We start from the raw sequence: 18,848 nt of genomic DNA, 5'->3' as shown, positions 1-18,848 counted from the left end.
AAAATCCAGCAGCAAACTCCAGCCACCATGATGGTGACATAGTGTTGACTTACACAGGGTCTTTGTTCTGTCTGAGTACTGTCAACTTTTAACAGCAGTTTGCCTTCTTAACCACAAAACATGCAGTCCTTTAACTGGAGGTATTAGACATGCAACCTGGGACCTTACACCTGGCAAAACATACACCATAGCTCTGAACACTGGAAAATAGAACTGGAATGCTCGAATCCTGATCATTCGTTCCTTCCATGCTATACACTCACCCTGCTTCCTGCGCAATCATTCTTTGTCTATCAGATTTATTATGGCACAAGGAGAAATATATTCTTTTCTTATCCCTTTAAAGAGCCCATGTTTGCTTCTCAAACAGCCTCAACAGCAGACTTTCCATATGACAAGGTGACAAATGGCTTGTCAGGGAAGTTTTTGTATCATTTACTTATTGCTTCATAAATTACCCACCCTGCCAACATTAATCTAATCATCTTGGTGACCCCCACGTTGCTGTGATCTCATTATGTATCCCTGTTTAACAAGGGCTAAACATACCCACAGAGACAAATTCATTACAGCCCCTTGGAAATTGGGGATTGGTGAGGTTAGCAGAGGAAAAGCCTCAGCTATTAAGAAATGGTTCACTGAAATGAATTTGACTGTGGTTATTTATTTATTTCAAAAACAGATTAAATATGGGAACTAATGCCACAGGAAGAGTATCAAGAGAAATTAATTTTGTTACTAAGCCACAATAATGCTCTTGGTTCATGCAGCTAGTAATTCAACCTCCCAAATGAGATGGTGCCGGTGCAAAAAATAAATAAGAGAATTCGGCTGCAGCATCCTTTGCATATTCAAAGTTTGCTTAATTACAGAGAAGGCCATACATACACTTTATTTGGCTGTAATGCAGCCACATTGTTCAGGGTCATTCCAAGTCTCAGAAAAGACAGCTAATGAAGGGCACCCCGCCAACAAAAAAAATGAGTTCATGTGAGGCATTGTCAGGCTTTTCCCAGCATGCACTGCTACACCCCTTGGCTACAAATTCTGCTTATTTTATTTATGAGAAATATTTCCACGAAACCAAAGACACTGTATGGTTGGTGATGATTAAGGAAGCCACCCTAGCGCACTGTTGCTATGGCAGCCATGATTAGTATCCCTCAGTTTTATTAAACATTAATGGTGGTTGTGTTTTGTTAATTGCCCATTAGAGTTATTTCCCATCTGTTTTGTCTTTACATTCAAGGAAATGTTTCTGTAGTCTCTTCTAAGGCCTCACTGGCCATGACTTGCCACTATGAAATTCAAATTAATGCTCCTCAGCTTACCAGGAGGGGGATGGTAATGCTAAATATCCATGCAGGGTCTGAGTATCTGTATAAAAGAGCAGTATGAATGAGATTACGCTGGTGTAAGTACCTAACTGGCACTACGTACCAGCCATTTCCCCCCATTGCTATTTCATTGCTACCATTATAGCAATATTTTAGCCAGTTCTTGACGGACTGAAAATGCTTCTAGGCATCCTTAATCTGCAGAGATACCAAGGCAGCATACAAATATATAGAAGGGGAAACCCAAATAATACCATTAAGGATTAGTGGCAATAGCTAAGTGATGCTCAGACTTAAGTAATTTTGTAAGCGCCTATCAAAATGTTTTCCCTTTTCCCAATGTATAAGACAAAGGAGAGGCGATGTTTTCCTAAATAATGTCTGGCACGATGGCATTGTATCTGAAGTAAATCAGTAAGCATGTACACATGGTAAAGGTTAACTTCAGAATGGGCTGGTTGATAGCATTTCTGAGAAGGACCCTATACCTCATCTATGCTATTATATGTGGATGGGATCAATTAAAAAAGTTATTTCCATGAGATAAAACAAAACAAAACAAATTTACAGTGAGCTTTACTATCTGTCCAGTCAGATCTGCCAGGAAAACCAAGACATGGATTTAGCCTTTTTGTATAGGTGAAAAGATTGGAACCGCTGCAAATACAGAAGATAGTCCGACAGGGAGTATATTGGTGTGTAGGTGTCTGCATGTGTGAAGAAGTGTGCATGCAAATGAAAGCTTATACCCAGAACAAACTTAGTCGGTCTCTAAGGTGCTACTGGACAATTTTTTATTTTTTTAAATTTACTGTGAAAAAGAAGTTATTTAGGATAAAGATGACAACATATCTGTACAGTATCTTTTCATGACTAAATTTAGGTTGGACATCAGACTTCTGGAGCAGTCTTCCTAGAGAAAGTGTGGGAAAGAACCTCAACAATTTTGAGATGTTCAAACGAGCTGCAGAAGAACTGTGGAAGAAGCGTGAATGATAATTTCCACGGTGTAATAAAAGCAGGGACTCATGCATTTCCTCTGATGCAAAGTCCAAAAAGAACAAGGAAACGGGAAATATAAATCACTTGTGCTTCCTCTGTCACTGCTTGCTTCTTTCATCTGTGACCAGTTGTATCTAGTTCTTCAGATGAGGCCCTCTTCAGTTTCATCTGCAAAATGAAGCCTTAAAGGACACTGCCTTCTTGGTGGTGATCTCCCAGCAGTGGAATGCCACCCCCCCATTAGACTGGCACAGACATTGTATTCTTTTTGTTTTTCAGTGCCAGGTTAGGACATTTTTTATGTGCCCAGGATTTTTAATCCTGCCTGCTTGTAGTGCTCTGTGATATGAATTATATGCATGAGCTTAGTTTGTGCCTCTCAACATTTGAAGTTGGGCTCCATTCTAAGGCTATGCTCCGTTTTCAGTGCTGGATTTTGGGGGTGGATGCAAATGTACCTCTTCCTCTAGTGTGCAAGGATCTCTGCATACTCACAAATCAGCATACAACCCACAAGTAGCCACCACACACACACAAACTCATTAAGGGCTCGCTCCCATTCAATCTATCCAGGTACAGGTTTCTGAGAGATCAAGGTGCAGCCTGACTCATAATCTTGCACCCTGGAACTTGTGCCTCCTCCTCCAAATGTTCCAGCACATTCAAATTTGATCCCAACCCCACAACTTGAGAACGACTTTATTAACTGGTAAGGGGAATAATGAATGGGGGAAACCTATGCTACGCTGGGAGCCTGGATGTAGTTTTGCAGCCACAAAGTTGTGCAGTATTGTTGAATTTGGTGCATCCTGGCAGGATGTTTGTTTGCTCTGTTTCACTGGATGCCTGCCTGTTTCCTGAGTCCAATGTCTGTTTACAGAGATGCTGGATCCTCTTTTCAAAGTTTACCAGGGTACGCTGCTGAATTGACACTCTCTACCCCCTCCAAGCTTAAACACCTTTGGAATATTCTGTAAGCACTGAACTGTCAAGCCAATTTACCTGTGGGGCATGGAATGAAACCTGCATATGGATCACCAAATTATTTCAAATATAATAAAAAATTGTCTGTTTGCTGTGCAAAATGTCATTTCTAAAGGACCATCTTTCTGCCACCTGAAGATCCAGAAATGCCTTTTGGTCAGCAGCCCTTTATGTAAGGAAGTAAGTCCCACTGAACTCAATGTTACCTCCTTCCAAGCACACATTTACTCAGACTGTTTCAGTCCCATACTAGAAAATATCACTGGGGAAGTTCTACTCTTATCGTAGCCGCACAATACATGGACGCACAATCTACATATATTGCCTCCGTTTGCACAGCAGGCTTCCACTTGCACAAAGGAACTTCCCTGTCTTCTTCCTTGCTCCTGCATCCCCACACAAAGCCTCAAAATCTGGTAGAAACATCACAATCTGATAGTATCTCCAGTCTTTACTACTCATGCAATGAAGCTTCCCCATCCTCTCCTCTGCAGCTGCCTCCCAACCTCAAACTCCAGATTGTGATATTCCTACCAGAACCACTGATGGCTTTCAGTTCAATCGATAGTGTTGAGAAGTACATCACAGGTTTCTCAGGCTTTTATTTTCCTGGATTGTCCTAGAAATCTTTCCCTTTAAAAAAAAAAATCACAAAAAACTACCAAAAATGGGACTGCATGGCCCAGATGTTACACTTTTTAAAACTGGTTGATCCCTATTCTTCCTTTTCAATCTAAACTCCAGCAGTTTTGTCTTTCGTGATACTACACATGCACGACCATATCATTCATTTCTGGCAGGCAAGCATTAAAAAAAAAAAAGAGTCACTGGTATGTCTGTTAAATCCCACAAGAATGAGCTCATGCAGTATCTCCATATGCCAAGGGATTGTTATTATTCCCCCCCCTGCAGTGAGCAGCCAGTTTTACCCCATTCAACACAACGTTTAACAGAAGCCTAAACTCATGTCTCATGGAGAAATTGCCACCCCATAGCCCTTTAATGGTAAATTTACTCTCATTTCAATGCACACTTTGTTTCAACTATAACATTGCCTCTGTCTCTGCAACTTTTTATGATGAGGACAACTGTGAAAAGCATAATTGAAGCCGAGGCTGTGCTTACATCTCCATACGCCTCTTCAGCATTGCAGCAAGAAGGGCGAAGGAACACTACTGCAAGGAAGTATCCTGGTCCCTGGAAGATCTGCCTGCTAAAACTACAGCAGTGGCTAGCTGAAGCTCCTTAGTAACCAAAGGAAGGCACACTTCTCCCGGTCAGAGGCACCTCAGCCTTGGATATTACTTTGCATGCTCCAGAGCTAAGCACACAGGAAAATAGGTTTTAGTGAAAATAAGGTGTCGGCCTGATCTTATATAGTATTGGAAGCAAGATGGACATGATGTTGAATGTGTGTGATTGCATTTTACCTGTTTAGTTTTGTTTTCCAAATAAGAGCCACAGCAGGACCAGGGACACCAGGGTTAGGACAGTAGCAGAGGTGGTACTGGACCTCTCCCCCAACAGTCCTGACAGAAATCCTCCTGCCCAGCAAATTTCTATTTGCTCCCAACAGAGGCACTTACATCAGCATCAAAGGAAGCTAATATATACTGTACCTAAATACATTGAAATCAATGGGTTGAGGGGGCATACCTAACTAACGCTGCATAGGATATAGCTGTAAAAAATAAATAAATCCTGCTACAAATTAAAATATTGTCATTCCTTGTGCCAAATAAACCCTGAGACCCAAAGGGTGGCTTCTATTGGCCCACTGTTAGGGTATAATGATTATGAGACAATTAATATACAGAGTAATATACTATGCCTGTTTATGCAGAAGTCTGCTAAGCAGGTTGGGAATTACTTCAAAGTGGGTGCATGGAATTGCAGCTTGGCAGTGCCGTCCTAAACATGTTTGCTCAGAAGCAAATCCCACTGCATTCATTGTAGCTGGCCTCCAAGCTGGGATGTTTAGATCACAAGCCTCAGTCACCAAGACCCACTTGTCTGCATGTGTCCGCAGAGTGAAAGAGATTAAAGTATTCTTACCAAGAACAAATGTCGAGGGTGCCTATTTTTTCCACACACTTTCATCAGCGTCCCTTCTTTAAGAAACACCTGAGGAGGAAAACAGAGCCTTCAGTCAGTACCTCCTGCCTTCGAAGATGGGACTGCAGGCGGCAGCTAGCGCTGAATGCGGCAGCTAGGTTGCTTATGGGGGGCAAATCACAACTAGCATATAGCACCTGGTTGCAGGATTTGCACTGCCTGCCAATCTGCTAGGTTCAAGGTTTTGGTGTTGACATGTAAGGCCCTGTACAGCTCAGGACCAGGTTACTTGAGAGACCACTTTATCCCTGATATAGGTCACTGCGTCCTCCTGCAGAGTTTCTTCCTAAGGTCTCCAAACTATCACAACTCAGTTCCACAGTAACTTGGGGTAGGGCTTTCAGTGTCAAAACCCCTGTTCTATGGAGCAGCATTCTTGTTGAGATACAACAGACGTCCACTATCTGTACTTTCCAGAAACAACCGAAGACATTTTTGTTTTGACAAGCTTTTCCAGCTGCATGAAAAGATCTCTGCCTTAGGTGTTTGTCTTGTATTTTCTTTAAACCCATTTTGGGGGTCTAGTGTTTGTTTTTTGGACTGTTTAAAAAAAAAGAATTTTGCCTGTTTTTATGACATGCATATAAATTGCTCTGAGACTTTTATGTAAATGGTGATTCCTAAACAATTTAGTAGGAGTAGGAGTAGTCATTAAGGAGAGGCCTGGGTGAATTCAAAGTGTTTTTTTGCTTTCTGCCTAGAAGTTGAAAATGTTGGGGGCAAGGCAAGCCTCTCCAACTATGGTCCTCCATAACTGAGATGCTATGGCTGAAAGGACCTTCTCCCTCACCACTGAAGGAGGCCTTTGGAGAAGGGCGTCAGCCAAAGAGCTTAAAAGCACCAGCAGCTTTTCTCTTTGGGGTGATAACCTGTTCTATCACAGGAAGCAGTCCTTGAGGTGATGGGGCTGGGGTGCTGCAGGGTGGAGGTGAGGTTGTGCCTGCAAGGATGTGCTGCCAGACCCCCTGCTGGTGCGTCTGTGCGGGTGTGCGGGGGGGGCATCCTTGCAACCACCCTACCCCATCCCAGGCCTGTTCTGCTAAGCTGCAGGGATGTAAGTGTCCAGCGGGCAGTTCAAGACTTACCATATAAGCTACTAATGATAATAGCTACTGGGGCCTTGACAGAAGAAAGGATGGCAACCTTACAGTAAGCAGAACCGAACCCAGGTGGAACTCACCCTTCCTGGTCGAAGGAGGTTGCTCTGCCCCTTGACACTGTGCTCTATATGTACCAGCTTCTGCAAATTTTCCTGTGGCAGAGAAAGGACCAAAAACAAACAAGAAAGGTTTAGCTTTTGATTCTTAGAAGGCGATCAAAACATTCCCTTTTAAGTTCAAAATGCGCCAAGACAGGGCATTTTGCTACCTGAGGCAAAACAGCAAATGGCACCCTCTTCCCTACAAGTCAAGGTAAATAATATCCAAACCTCGCCAAGTTATTTGGGCAGTAGAAGCAGGAAATGCCACAAACATCTCTGTCTAGCAGTTATAAAGAAACAAAGACTTAAGTCACAGTTTGCTGCCCTTTCATGACCCCCCAATCATTTTTTTTCCCCTGAAGCAGCTCTTTTGCTCTGCCTAATAATAGGGCCGGCTCTACACCTCGATTTCACTAACCAGCTGGGCCGAAGGTGGCCTTCCCATTAGAAAGCGTTATTATTGCTGAGGCATTAATCTTCTGAAGTGTGCTAGAAGCAGAATTAACATGGAGGCTCCAGACAAGCACTTCAAAAAAAATTCATTTATTTTCAAATATTTCTACCCTGCTCTCCAACTCCAAAAGAGGTTCCAAAGTGGCCAGCAACTGAGAACCAATAAATTTAAAGCAACTTTACAGAGCATTAACAATAGCAGGGATGTGAAACTTTACAGAGCATTAACAATAGCAGGATTGACAGCTGCACAACTGTTAGTAGTCACACGACAGGTGTGGCACGGGTGGATTTGAGCAGAGAGTCACTAAACCCTGGAACACCTCAGTGTGGTCTTGTGAACCAGCCTTTATTACAAGAAGCACTGTATTGCCCAGAAGTTAATGTGATCTAGATCATCTTATGATGATTAATCAAGAGGAAGCAGCATTCCACAAAGGTTCACTGCAACATGAATTAAAAAGTTTTTTTTTCCCTTTTGGGTGCAGTATGTAGTCTGCAAACTATCCCTTTGAACAGCTTAAGTGCCTCCGTTTCCATTTCCAGGGTCACACCTACACTATACTTTTAAAGCACATGACTTCCCCCAAAGAATTCTGGGTACTATAGCTTACCCCTCTCAGAGCTATAATTTGCAGCAACAAAAATTCTCAGAATTACCTGGGGGAAGCCATGTGCTTTTAATGTATGGTGCAGCTATGAACTATGTGTAGAAAGGAGAAGAGAATTGGTATTTTTTGTTTTTATTCAGAAATTTGTGTATTAAAAAACAAGACAAAAATAATGAAAGGAAACTGCTAATTGTTTCTCCCACTTCAGAAAGAGACATTTCTGCTGTTCAAGGGGAAAGCAATATGTAATTTTGTCACTCAGCTATCCTCACTGGGAAACAGTAAAACCTGCTGAATCTGCAAACAGGAAGTGTTTAATTAAAGACTCAGGAGCCCTTAGAAACCACAACAGAAGTTTGCCTGCCCACAGTAGACAGGATGGAGCGGCATCAGCATTTTATTGGGGGTGGAGATGTACCACAAATCAGGTCTGAAAAAGCAAATGCAAACAATACAGAAAATAATGGAATGCAACATCTGCCTTTTCCATAAAAAGTGAACAGAGAATGGTAATTCCAGAGAAAAGGGTTGTTGTGGAAGTAGCCTAAGGCCCCTTTATAGGAGTGTTGCCATATTTTTATGGAAGAAGAACTCTATCTTAGGAACTGCATCAACAGAAGCTCAACATGTGAAACATTTCCTGGCATTGAGATGCAGAAATGAGAAATCAGCTATTCACTCACTGCCTGCCATCACAAAGACACACAACAACATCAGTATAGTTAACTGTTTTGTCTCTGTGGACAAACCTTTCTTCCCTGGATATTTAGTTCTGTAACAGGGGCAAGGGATCTTTATGAGAGAATTTGCTGTCTACAGCATCACCAGACCACCATCCCAAAGTCTGCTTCGGAGACCAGGAGTATAAAATTACTTATATGCAGTCACAATATTTGCCACGTATCTGAAATGGTGGGAAGTAGTCTAGTCCATTTCAGATCTCCTCTAGGTCATATACGTCACACAATCCATAGTTCATAGACTTTAAGTGCATTACATTTGTTATTAACTGAATTTTAAATAGGATATTTTATACTGGGGTGTTTTATTTTATTGCAACTTTTCCTGAGCTGCTTTGGGCTGGGTTATAAATGCAGTTGCAAAAGAGAGAGACAGTAGATAAAAGGGAGTTTTAAATAAATAAATAAATAAATATTATGCAAATTCTTAAAAAAACAAACACCTCAACAACAACCCACCTTTGAATGTCATAGAATTGTTGACAGGATTATTTGTGATGCTTCACCTTCAGTAGCAATAGATATGTAGCTGTGGTCTTTACAAGCAAGGTTAAGTATTAAGTAAGTAATGAAATCTGGTGTCCTTTGCAGAGATTAGAGAACTCATTAACGGAGTCTGACCCTATTAACTGCCTACCTGCATTGAAGAGCTTGGACACAATCAATGAGTCCTGGCAAGTTGTGTAATCTTCCACAGTATGGTATTTAAAATGAATCTAATGAGACCTTTGTTCCCATTACAGTGACAATGCTGGATGGCACTTCAGTACGAAAGGGATGAGTTTTTAATGAATTGCTCTCATTACATCCGCAGCATTGGTGCGTTTGGTCTCCTAACATCTTGGTCTGCATGTCTCCATTGCAGTAATGTTTTCTTGTTCCCATGAAACATTTTAATTGGGCAGATGGTTTGTTGAGGCTGCAAGCCTATATACGCTTACTCTGGTGTTAACTGCTTTTGAAGACACTGGGTCTTATTTCCAACTTAACACACACAGGATTGAGCTATGAAGGAGACTTGGAAAGGAAAAGAACAGTGCTAGTTAAGTTTTGCCCGGTGCCAATAATTACGGCTGAATTAATTGACTAATTGGTATGATGAATTGATTAATCAAAAATTAAAGGAGTGGACTGAATTTTAATCAAGACCCTGTCTGGGGAAATGGAAGTCCTATTCACAGGTGATGCTATGTCTCATGATACAATCAATGCTTTTAAAAGCATTTTCTTCACAATGCATCTTTTTTGGGGGTGGGTACTTAGCTGAGAAAATTTGCTAGCTTCATTAAACAACAGAAAAATATCAATTGAATTGGGAGTAATTATTATTTTAATAGGTTAATTAAACAGCCAGTTAGTAAAAAGCAAGATATATAATTTATTTTAAAAGCCTTTCATTCAACCAAAAGTAATGTTAGGAAGTGAAGCGTCATTCATTTTTATTGCATTTTTCATTGTTGCTTTGGTATATATTAAATTTTACTTTTGAAAGAGATCCAAACACCTTGATTAGTGACCATAAAGCTTCATAAAGCAGTTTCAGAGTTGGAGGGCAGAAGATAAATAAGTGGGTATGTCTCCACTTCCCCTTTAGGCAGTTTTCATAGAGTTTGATAACAATAATAATCAGTTGGTGGACCGGAGGGTTTCATGGAGGCAACTGATGAAAGGAAAATGGATGGCATAGCCACAGAATTCTAGATCATGAGCCTAGTCTTATTTTGAATGGAATTAGATTTCTTGTCTAACGTTTATTTTCAGGAAATGCTTAATACCGATTCAGCTCCTGTGGGCAAAGTTAAAGCAAAAAAGTGAGACCCTTGGCTTTTCAGGATTTGTATCTTCAGCTCTTTAGAAAGTTGCCAGCTTTTCTGTTGTCCTCCCTCTTGGGCCTTTCACAGCAGTTGGATATGCAAAAATTAAACATTCCCCCCAGTACGTCTATCACTATGCCAGGAGAAATTTCACCTTCAAAATTTATGTGTGCCAACCTTCAGAGAAAGGCACAGGAGCCGAGCCAGAAAGATGGCGGAGGGGAGGAAGAGGTAATCCTGCTTGCAGGTGGTAATGCACCCAGCCCCGCCAAACACATTTTCTTCCTCTTTAATGAAGTGGAAATGGCAGTGTGCAAATGTCTACAGACTTCGCAGTGCAAAGACCCATCTGTTTTTTGTCCACAAGGAAAACTGTTGCTGAAACCTGGACAGTAAAACAGACCATGAAAATGTTGGCCCTGCTCAGTCTTGGCACATGTTTCAGAGACATGGATTTTAAATCCCACAATCGGAGATTCCCAGCTGTGTGGAAATGGGGGGACATTCTTGGCCATATTTTAAGCAGCTGCTTTGACTTTCCGTCTTGACAAAGCACATGGCTTCCTTTTTTAAATATATTTTTTTAAAAAAGTGGAAGCTTAGTTTCCTCTTCACAGGCACACAGCAATCCTAAATTTCTGTAAAGAGAAGGTGGGCTGCATCTGACCAGACGGAAGCTGTCGGGTGGATCTGGCTCACAGACACTTGGCAGGCTACCCTCCCCAGACACTTCCGCCTTTCAAAAGCATAACAAGATTCCTTGCACAATCCCCCAGCAGCATATAAGAGCAGGTGAATTAGTATAGCAGTCCCCACCATGTGGTTCCACGGAAGTGTCGGAAGTCCATGAATTTCCTATCTAAAAGCCATAGTTAAGAAGTGAATTTGTTTCTTTTGTTACAGATACGTAGCCGTGTTGGTCTACCATAGTCAAAACAAAAAAAATTCCTTCCAGTAGCACCTTAAAGACCAACTAAGTTAGTTCTTGGTATGAGCTTTCGTGTGCATGCACACTTCTTCAGATACACTGAAACAGAAGTTACCAGACCCTTCTATATAGTGAGAAGGTGGGGAGGGGTATTACTCAGATAGCTGTGATGAGCCTGTTGACGGCTCTTAACGACTGCAATAGGTAGGTCTTACAGGAAAAAGCAAGGGGTGAGAAGGTGAAAAATGGCTTTGTCATGTATAATGAGATAAGAATCCAATGTCTTTGTTCAGACCAGGTCTCTCCATGGTTTTAAGTTTGGTAATAAGTTGCAATTCAGCAGCTTCTCTTTCCAGTCTATTTCTGAAATTCCTTTGTAGTAAAACAGCTACTTTGAGATCTTGTATAGAATGTCCTGGGAGATTGAAGTGTTCTCCTACTGGTTTCTCTGTTTCTTTGGTGGTCATCTACTGTAGGGTTTAAAAAGCATGCAAGTCTCAAGGCACCTGTCCACAGGCTCTTGTAAGAGTTGCCTCTATATCTTAGGATGCAAGAAATGTCAGTACAGTGGTACCTCTGGTTGTGAACGGGATCCATTCCAGAGAGCTGTTTGCAACCTGAAAAGAGCGCAACCTGAAGCACCATATCTGCGCAGGTGACCGGTGCGATTTGGCACTTGTGCGCATGCACAAAGCGCAATTTAGCGCTTTTGCACATGCGCAAGCGGTGAAACCCAGAAGTAACCCTTTCCGGTACTTCCAAGTCACCACAGGATGCAACCTGAAAAGACGTAACCTGAAGCATCCATAACATGAGGTATGACTGTATTTTCATCCCTCCCATTGCAAGGATCACCTGATCATCTTGTTTTACTTTCATACTGTGAGAAAGGAGGGGGCAGAAGCTACTCTTCAAGACTTCCATCTCTAGTACTCTTGCACTTTTTTTTTCTTTGAACTGTCCTGCGACAGGATGGCTGCATGAGAGCTGCTTCTCTCGTACATGTTTGTTACATTCTTTTATTTCTTTAACTAGTAGAAATAAATTAGGTACGCTGCAAAACCTCCTGCTTCCGGTTACTCTTCATTTGGGTGCTCACAAGAGCAGATGTGAGTCCACAGCACCAGGACCGATTCCTTGGAATACTGCGTTGGTGTTCCTGTGATCGGAAGGTCAGAGAAGCTGCTCCGGTCACCCAGCCCATGCAGGCGCTGAAGACGTGGGCTGAACATGGGTGTACGGAAAAGAAAATGTGTGCTGCCAAGTTGCAACCGTAGATCAGTTTTCTTGAAACAGCAAACTTTAATAGGAACACAGGATGGTGCCTGACACTGAGTGAGACCAATGGTCGATGTAGCTCAGGACAGTCCCACACTGACTTGCAGAGACTTCCTAAGGTTTCAGTTTCCAGCCCAACTGAAGATGCATGGGATTGAACCTGGGACTTTTTGTGTGCAAAACAGATGCTCTACTGCAGGTATTGTTTCTTTTTGGTCCCAACATTGGCTTCCATTTCCTGCCTGCTGAGAAACACCCCTGGAGCTCTGTTTGCTAGAACAGGTGGGGGAAGGAAGTGGCACAAGGGAAAGAAAAACTGCTACATTATGGAATTAAAAATTGTGATGTAGGTTTCCAGGTTGAACTCTATTTGTGTGGGAGCCAAACTAGACCTGACACAGCAGATCAATTGTTAGATCTCTGGAAATGTTTCATAAGCAGCTGCCATGGAGACTTTGATGCCCTGATGTTAGAAGTGTTTAACCCGAATTTGCATAGCTATTTTGTCTATTTATAAGCAATCCCCATACTATGTCAAACCACCTAGCTCAGGCAAAGTCATATTTTGTTTTAACACTGGAATGTTTCATCGTTGCTTTACAGCACAGTGGTACACATGTTTACCCAGAGGTAAGCTTGCAATACTAACCCCGGTTACCAGGGAGTAAACCCCACTGAATTCAATAGGACTTGCTTCTGTGTGGGCATTGGGGAGCTACCCTGTGCGGTAAGTTTTACACTTTAATATTTATTTCTGACAGATAATTAAAAATACATGTTGATTTGAGATATATCTGAACTGGTAGCACTTAGGAGGCATCAGGGCAAGGTGGAACTCACCCCTTGCTGCATGCTGTCATTGGCTCGGTCCGCAACTTCGGAGACGATGAGCAAGGCAGCTGCGGTGGAAGAAAGCAGAACACGTTAACTGAGGTTCAGAAAAGAAAAGATGTGCAGATTTTTAGGAGGAAGAATATATATCCTTCTTAGGTATGGAGTCTCGCTAAGACCAAAATAAGTTGTACTGCCTAGGAATTAATGCTGTTCAAGAAATACATGTTCAAATTCCCATTCAACCATTACTTGGTCTGGGAGCCTTATACAAGTTGCTACAGCTCAGCCTCACTTCTACAAAATGAAAGCAACATTCCTATTGAACAGGGGGCTATTGCACACTTGTCTCAGTTACAGTTATTGCAAATACACATTATATGTAAGGTAAAGGTAAAGGGCCCCTGGATGGTTTAGTCCAGTCAAAGGTGACTATGGGATCTTGCTTTTCAGGCCAAGGGAGCTGGCATTTGTCCACAGACAGCTTTCTGGGTCATGTGGCCAGCATGACTAAACCGCTTTTGGTGCAACAGGACACTGTGACAGAAGCCAGAGCGCACGGAAGCACTGTTTACCTTCCCGCTGCAGCAGTACCTATTTGTCTACTTGCACTGGTGTGCTTTCGAACTGCTAGGTTGGCAGAAACTGGTGTCGATACACTGGATAAAGTTACTTGAATAAATGTGAGTTAGTGAACAAATGCAATGGTAGAGTTCAGACTTTGGTGGGGTTTTTTTAATATATATATATATATATATATATATATATGCTTTCGTAGATTTTCACGGGTACAGGAATGCAGGTTTTGGTGTCCTCGGGTGTCTTCCCGTGTAAGAGTTGGGGTGTCTAGGCGACGTTTCGACGAGGTCTCACTCGTCATCTTCAGTAGGTTCTTGTCAGCTGGAAGGTTTCCTCCCCGTAGAGGTGAGATATTTGCTTTCGTAGATTTTCACGGGTACAGGAATGCAGGTTTTGGTGTCCTCGGGTGTCTTCCCGTGTAAGAGTTGGGGTGTCTAGGCGACGTTTCGACGAGGTCTCACTCCAGCTTCCAGCTGACAAGAACCTACTGAAGATGACGAGTGAGACCTCGTCGAAACGTCGCCTAGACACCCCAACTCTTACACGGGAAGACACCCGAGGACACCAAAACCTGCATTCCTGTACCCGTGAAAATCTACGAAAGCAAATATCTCACCTCTACGGGGAGGAAACCTTCCAGCTGACAAGAACCTACTGAAGATGACGAGTGAGACCTCGTCGAAACGTCGCCTAGACACCCCAACTCTTACACGGGAAGACACCCGAGGACACCAAAACCTGCATATATATATATATATATATATATATATATATATATATATATATATATATATTGCTTTCGTAGATTTTCAGGGGTACAGGAATGCAGGTTTTGGTGTCCTCGGGTGTCTTCCCGTGTAAAAGTTGGGGTGTCTAGGCGACGTTTCGACGAGGTCTCACTCGTCATCTTCAGGCTGGTGCTTTCGGCTTCTTGTTACTGGAACAGAGCAGGATCTCAGTGTTTGAGTTCCTATAAATACTGTTGAGGGGGTGTGGTGTATAGCCTCCAATGTTCTGGGCAGAGAGGAAGTTCCCAGGCTAGTGTCAAGTAATTAAGGAACAAAAGAAGAAAAGGCACACTAGCCTGGGAACTTCCTCTCTGCCCAGAACATTGGAGGCTATACACCACACCCCCTCAACAGTATTTATAGGAACTCAAACACTGAGATCCTGCTCTGTTCCAGTAACAAGAAGCCGAAAGCACCAGCCTGAAGATGACGAGTGAGACCTCGTCGAAACGTTGCCTAGACACCCCAACTTTTACACGGGAAGACACCCGAGGACACCAAAACCTGCATATATATATATATATATATATATATATATATATATATATATATATATATATATATATATATATTAAGCAGAATACTGTGTTTGCCTCTTCTCAAACAACGCATTTTGGAACCCTCTAGGTTTTGGATCTGGCTACAATCTGGCATATGCAACTGGCTATACTTTGCACAAATCCAGAAGACAAAACATATACACTTTGGTTGCAAGGCATTAAGAATGCTTCAAATGAGAACACTGCACAGTAAAACCCCTTTCATGGATTCAGTTTTCCATATAAATCAAGCTGCGTAGTAACAACCAGTTCTTGACCATGAACATAAAACCAACTGCTTTGAAAAGTTGCTTTGAAAAGTCGCATTGAGTTGCCTGCAGCAAGAAAAAATGACTAATAAATTTAACAAATAATAATAAATAATAATAAATTATTACGAGGGCCATTTGCAATGCAAGCCTATACACATATACAGACAAATAAGCCACATTGAGCACATTGGGACTTATTCACACTTAAGTGTATATAGGATGGCAGCCTGACAATTCAAAGTGTCACGATCAAAGTTTCAGATAGTAAAATTGTTTCATGTTAAGTATTTGGTCATCACATACATTGTTCATTATCTAATATGACCCATTTTGAGATCACAAGGAACTTAAAAATCAGAGAACAGTACATGTTTTGATGAGTGAGTGGCCCCAAATGACATGAACAAGAGAAGTAATTTATCTTAAAATCAAGCTGAGATCTGAGTAGAGTGATGTTGTTTGTTCACAGACTTCTTCCTGGACAAGTAGAGACACTAGCTATTTATTAGGCAAAATAAATAGTTATTATTATCATTTTTAAAATTCTGAATTACCTTGTGTTTCTTCATACTCAGCGGAATCAGGACAAAGGTTATTCAAGTAATCTGTGGGGAATCAGATATACAGCAGGTAGTAAGTCTCAAATAAATTCCTTTTGATCCACTCTAAACACTAAACCCTTAATCTAGGTGGGTTTTCAGCCCAGATCTCAGACTGGTGGAACGGATTCTGTCGCTCTGAAGGCAGCCAGCTTCAGGCTGCAATCCATTTGCACATTAACCTGAGACTAAGCCTAAGGAACATAGTAGGATCTACCTCCGAGTTAACATATACAGGATTGTAAACCACACTAAACCTAAGGTTTAAGATCAGGTTTGCAGCTTAGGCGTGTTCTGGGAACATAAGAAGAACCTGTTGGGTCAGGCTAATGCTCCATACAATCCAGCAACCTGTTCTCACAGTAGCAACCAAGATGCCCATGGGAAACCTCAAGCAGGATCCAAGCATATGAGTGATCTCCCCTTCTGTTGTTTCCAGTAACTAGTCTTCAGAAGCTGTAGAAGCACAACATAGCCTTCATAGCTAGTAACCATTGGCAGCCTTCTCCATGCATTCCTCCAATCCTCTCTGAAAGCTGTCCAACTCAGTGACCACTATGGTCTCCTACCCCATATTTCAACCACTTGTAGACCTCAGTTTTCTATTCCCAGGCAAAATGCTCTCAAAGAGGGGGCCTGGCATATTTCCCTAGGCAGAGAAGTTCTGCATCCCATGTCCCATAACAAAGATGGCCCCATTGCACTTCAGAAAGCAGCAGGAAATACGAAAAGGGTTCTTCAGCTGATCTAAGTGGATGGACAGGATCACATGGGATGAGACACTCTTTGAAGTAGTGGAGAAACAGAATGCATGAGGACATGCATCATTTCCCTATACATAAGAAGGTTGGAAGTTTCAGTTCATTCAAGAAGATGCCAGTGCTAGGGTAAGAGTCAAAAGAATGGGATTTTTAATTGCAAAATTCCAAACTGCCTAAGATAATGGAACAATTTCCCCCCGCTGACGCTCCCCCCCGCCCCGATTAATTATATTCTAGTTTAGTTACAGTGGATACCCCTATGAAGGATTAAAAATAGATAAACACAAACTTATTCCAAATTGAGAAAATATGTTTAACTGAGTAAATAATATTTAATTCTTGACTGCATGCGACTTGATACAGATTACAACTGCGCTGAATTAATGAATACGAGTTGCGTTACTGATAGAAGTTTATACAAGAAGATGAGGGATCTGTTATTTCTGGATCTCCCTGGACTAAGGGAAGAGCTGTTGCAATCACCACTTTGCAATATCTGTGTAGGCTATACGCAAAAGCTGTCGCTGGGGACTTGAGGCATTGCTTATCCCTGCCGGATGAATCATTGTGGTCTACAGTAATTTTTCCCAAATGTGTATGGGAAGGCAGAAGCACTGCAGCTGTAGTGCTTTGGCTGGTCCTCCTAAGTGTATCCTGCAATGAATTTTATTACGCTTGTTTGGTAATACGAATGAGAGCAACAAGGCTGGAATGATGGGCCCCTGTCAGGAGGAGATGCAACAGTCCTTTAAGTGGGGGAAAGGGGTCCTCTGAGCCCTTTTCAGCAAACAAACATTCATCTCCCTACTTGGAAAAAGAGAATTAAAGCAAGAGAATGTGGCTGCAAGCCACTAGCCAGTTACACATGCTTAAAGTAAATGGGGCAAAAGGATCAATAGCAGATTGTACAGATGAGGAAGGTGTGGATCCAAACAACTGCAGAGTTCAAGACATTTGCTTGACAGGAGCAAGGGCAGCAGGTTGGATCCAGAGTCACAGAAGGAACTACAATCCAGCTGAGGTTCCCACCGGAAGGAGGAGGGGAGGCAATTTTTGTCTCCCTTTCACTGCAGTCCCCATACCATCTCCTACACTTGAGGATCTCAAAGCACTCTTCAGCAGCTTTTCAGAGAGCGGAGAGAGCTACAGGGGAAAGGAGCAAGCAGCAAATATCAGCCACCTCTCCCTCCAGCAGTACAGTTCCATGAGTGGTTCTAAGTCAATGATTTTTGAGGTCATTTGGGGTCATTGTTATGTTCTCTGGAAAGTTGACTAGGGATCAACCAACTAACAGTCTTCCCACTTGCAGAGCACATGCACTCCAGAGTATCTGCATTTCTTGCTACCTGAAAACCTTTCCCCTCCCTTTTCCTAGCAAATGAAATTGACAGAAAACTTCTCATTGTAGTTGAATTAAAGTTGGACAGGGCAACGTAACATTGAACTAGTCCCCAGAGAATGATCCTTTTTTTTAGATCAGTGCAGACAAAGGAAAACCTTGTTAACACCCAGTGTCAGACCTGTCCATGTAAGCTGTACTGGTGCTCAGATCAGGAAGACATCTTATAGTACCTGGTAGCTAATGGGAGTGTGACATTCACAGGGCTTGTTATTCAGCAGGCAAGAAGAAGAAGAAGAAGAGTTTGGATTTGATATCCCACCTTTCACTCCACTTCAGGAGTCTCAAAGCGGCTAACAATCTCCTTTCCCTTCCTCCCCCACAACAAACACTCTGTGAGGTGAGTGGGGCTGAGAGACTTCAAAGAAGTGTGACTGGCCCAAGGTCACCCAGCAGCTGCATGTGGAGGAGCGGAGATGCGAACCCGGTTCCCCAGATTACGAGACTACCGCTCTTAATCACTACACCACACTGGCTTAATCACTACACCACAGGCAAGCTGTTTACAGGCATGCTGTATGCCAGGGGTGGCTAGCCAGTGGCTCTCATTGGACCCTATTTCTCATCAGCCCTAGCCAGGACAGGCACTGACCAATGATGATGAGAGTTCTGGTCCA

General features: G+C 42.3%; 1 protein-coding gene across 5 annotated transcripts in view; it reads right to left on the bottom strand.

Moving 5' to 3' along the window:
- FGD5 (FYVE, RhoGEF and PH domain containing 5) overlaps window positions 1-18,848 on the bottom strand; it is a 134,414-nt gene that overhangs the window by 19,934 nt on the left and 95,632 nt on the right. For all 5 annotated transcript variants that reach the window (XR_014165821.1, XM_081901304.1, XM_081901305.1 and 2 more), the window contains exons 9-12: window positions 16,027-16,077; window positions 13,304-13,362; window positions 6,619-6,690; window positions 5,379-5,447 (exon numbers count right to left, since the gene is read on the bottom strand). Coding sequence is in view for 4 of the 5 variants with exons in the window: in XM_081901304.1 (XP_081757430.1) it covers window positions 5,379-5,447; window positions 6,619-6,690; window positions 13,304-13,362; window positions 16,027-16,077 (251 nt within the window). In the remaining variant the exon portion in view is untranslated. The remainder of the gene's footprint in view (window positions 1-5,378; window positions 5,448-6,618; window positions 6,691-13,303; window positions 13,363-16,026; window positions 16,078-18,848) is intronic.

This window comes from Podarcis melisellensis (assembly GCF_964234715.1).
Source record: "Podarcis melisellensis genome assembly, chromosome: 2".
NCBI lineage: Eukaryota > Metazoa > Chordata > Lepidosauria > Squamata > Lacertidae > Podarcis > Podarcis melisellensis.
Note: the sequence above shows the minus strand (reverse complement) of the source record. Positions and strands in the feature narration are given on the sequence as shown.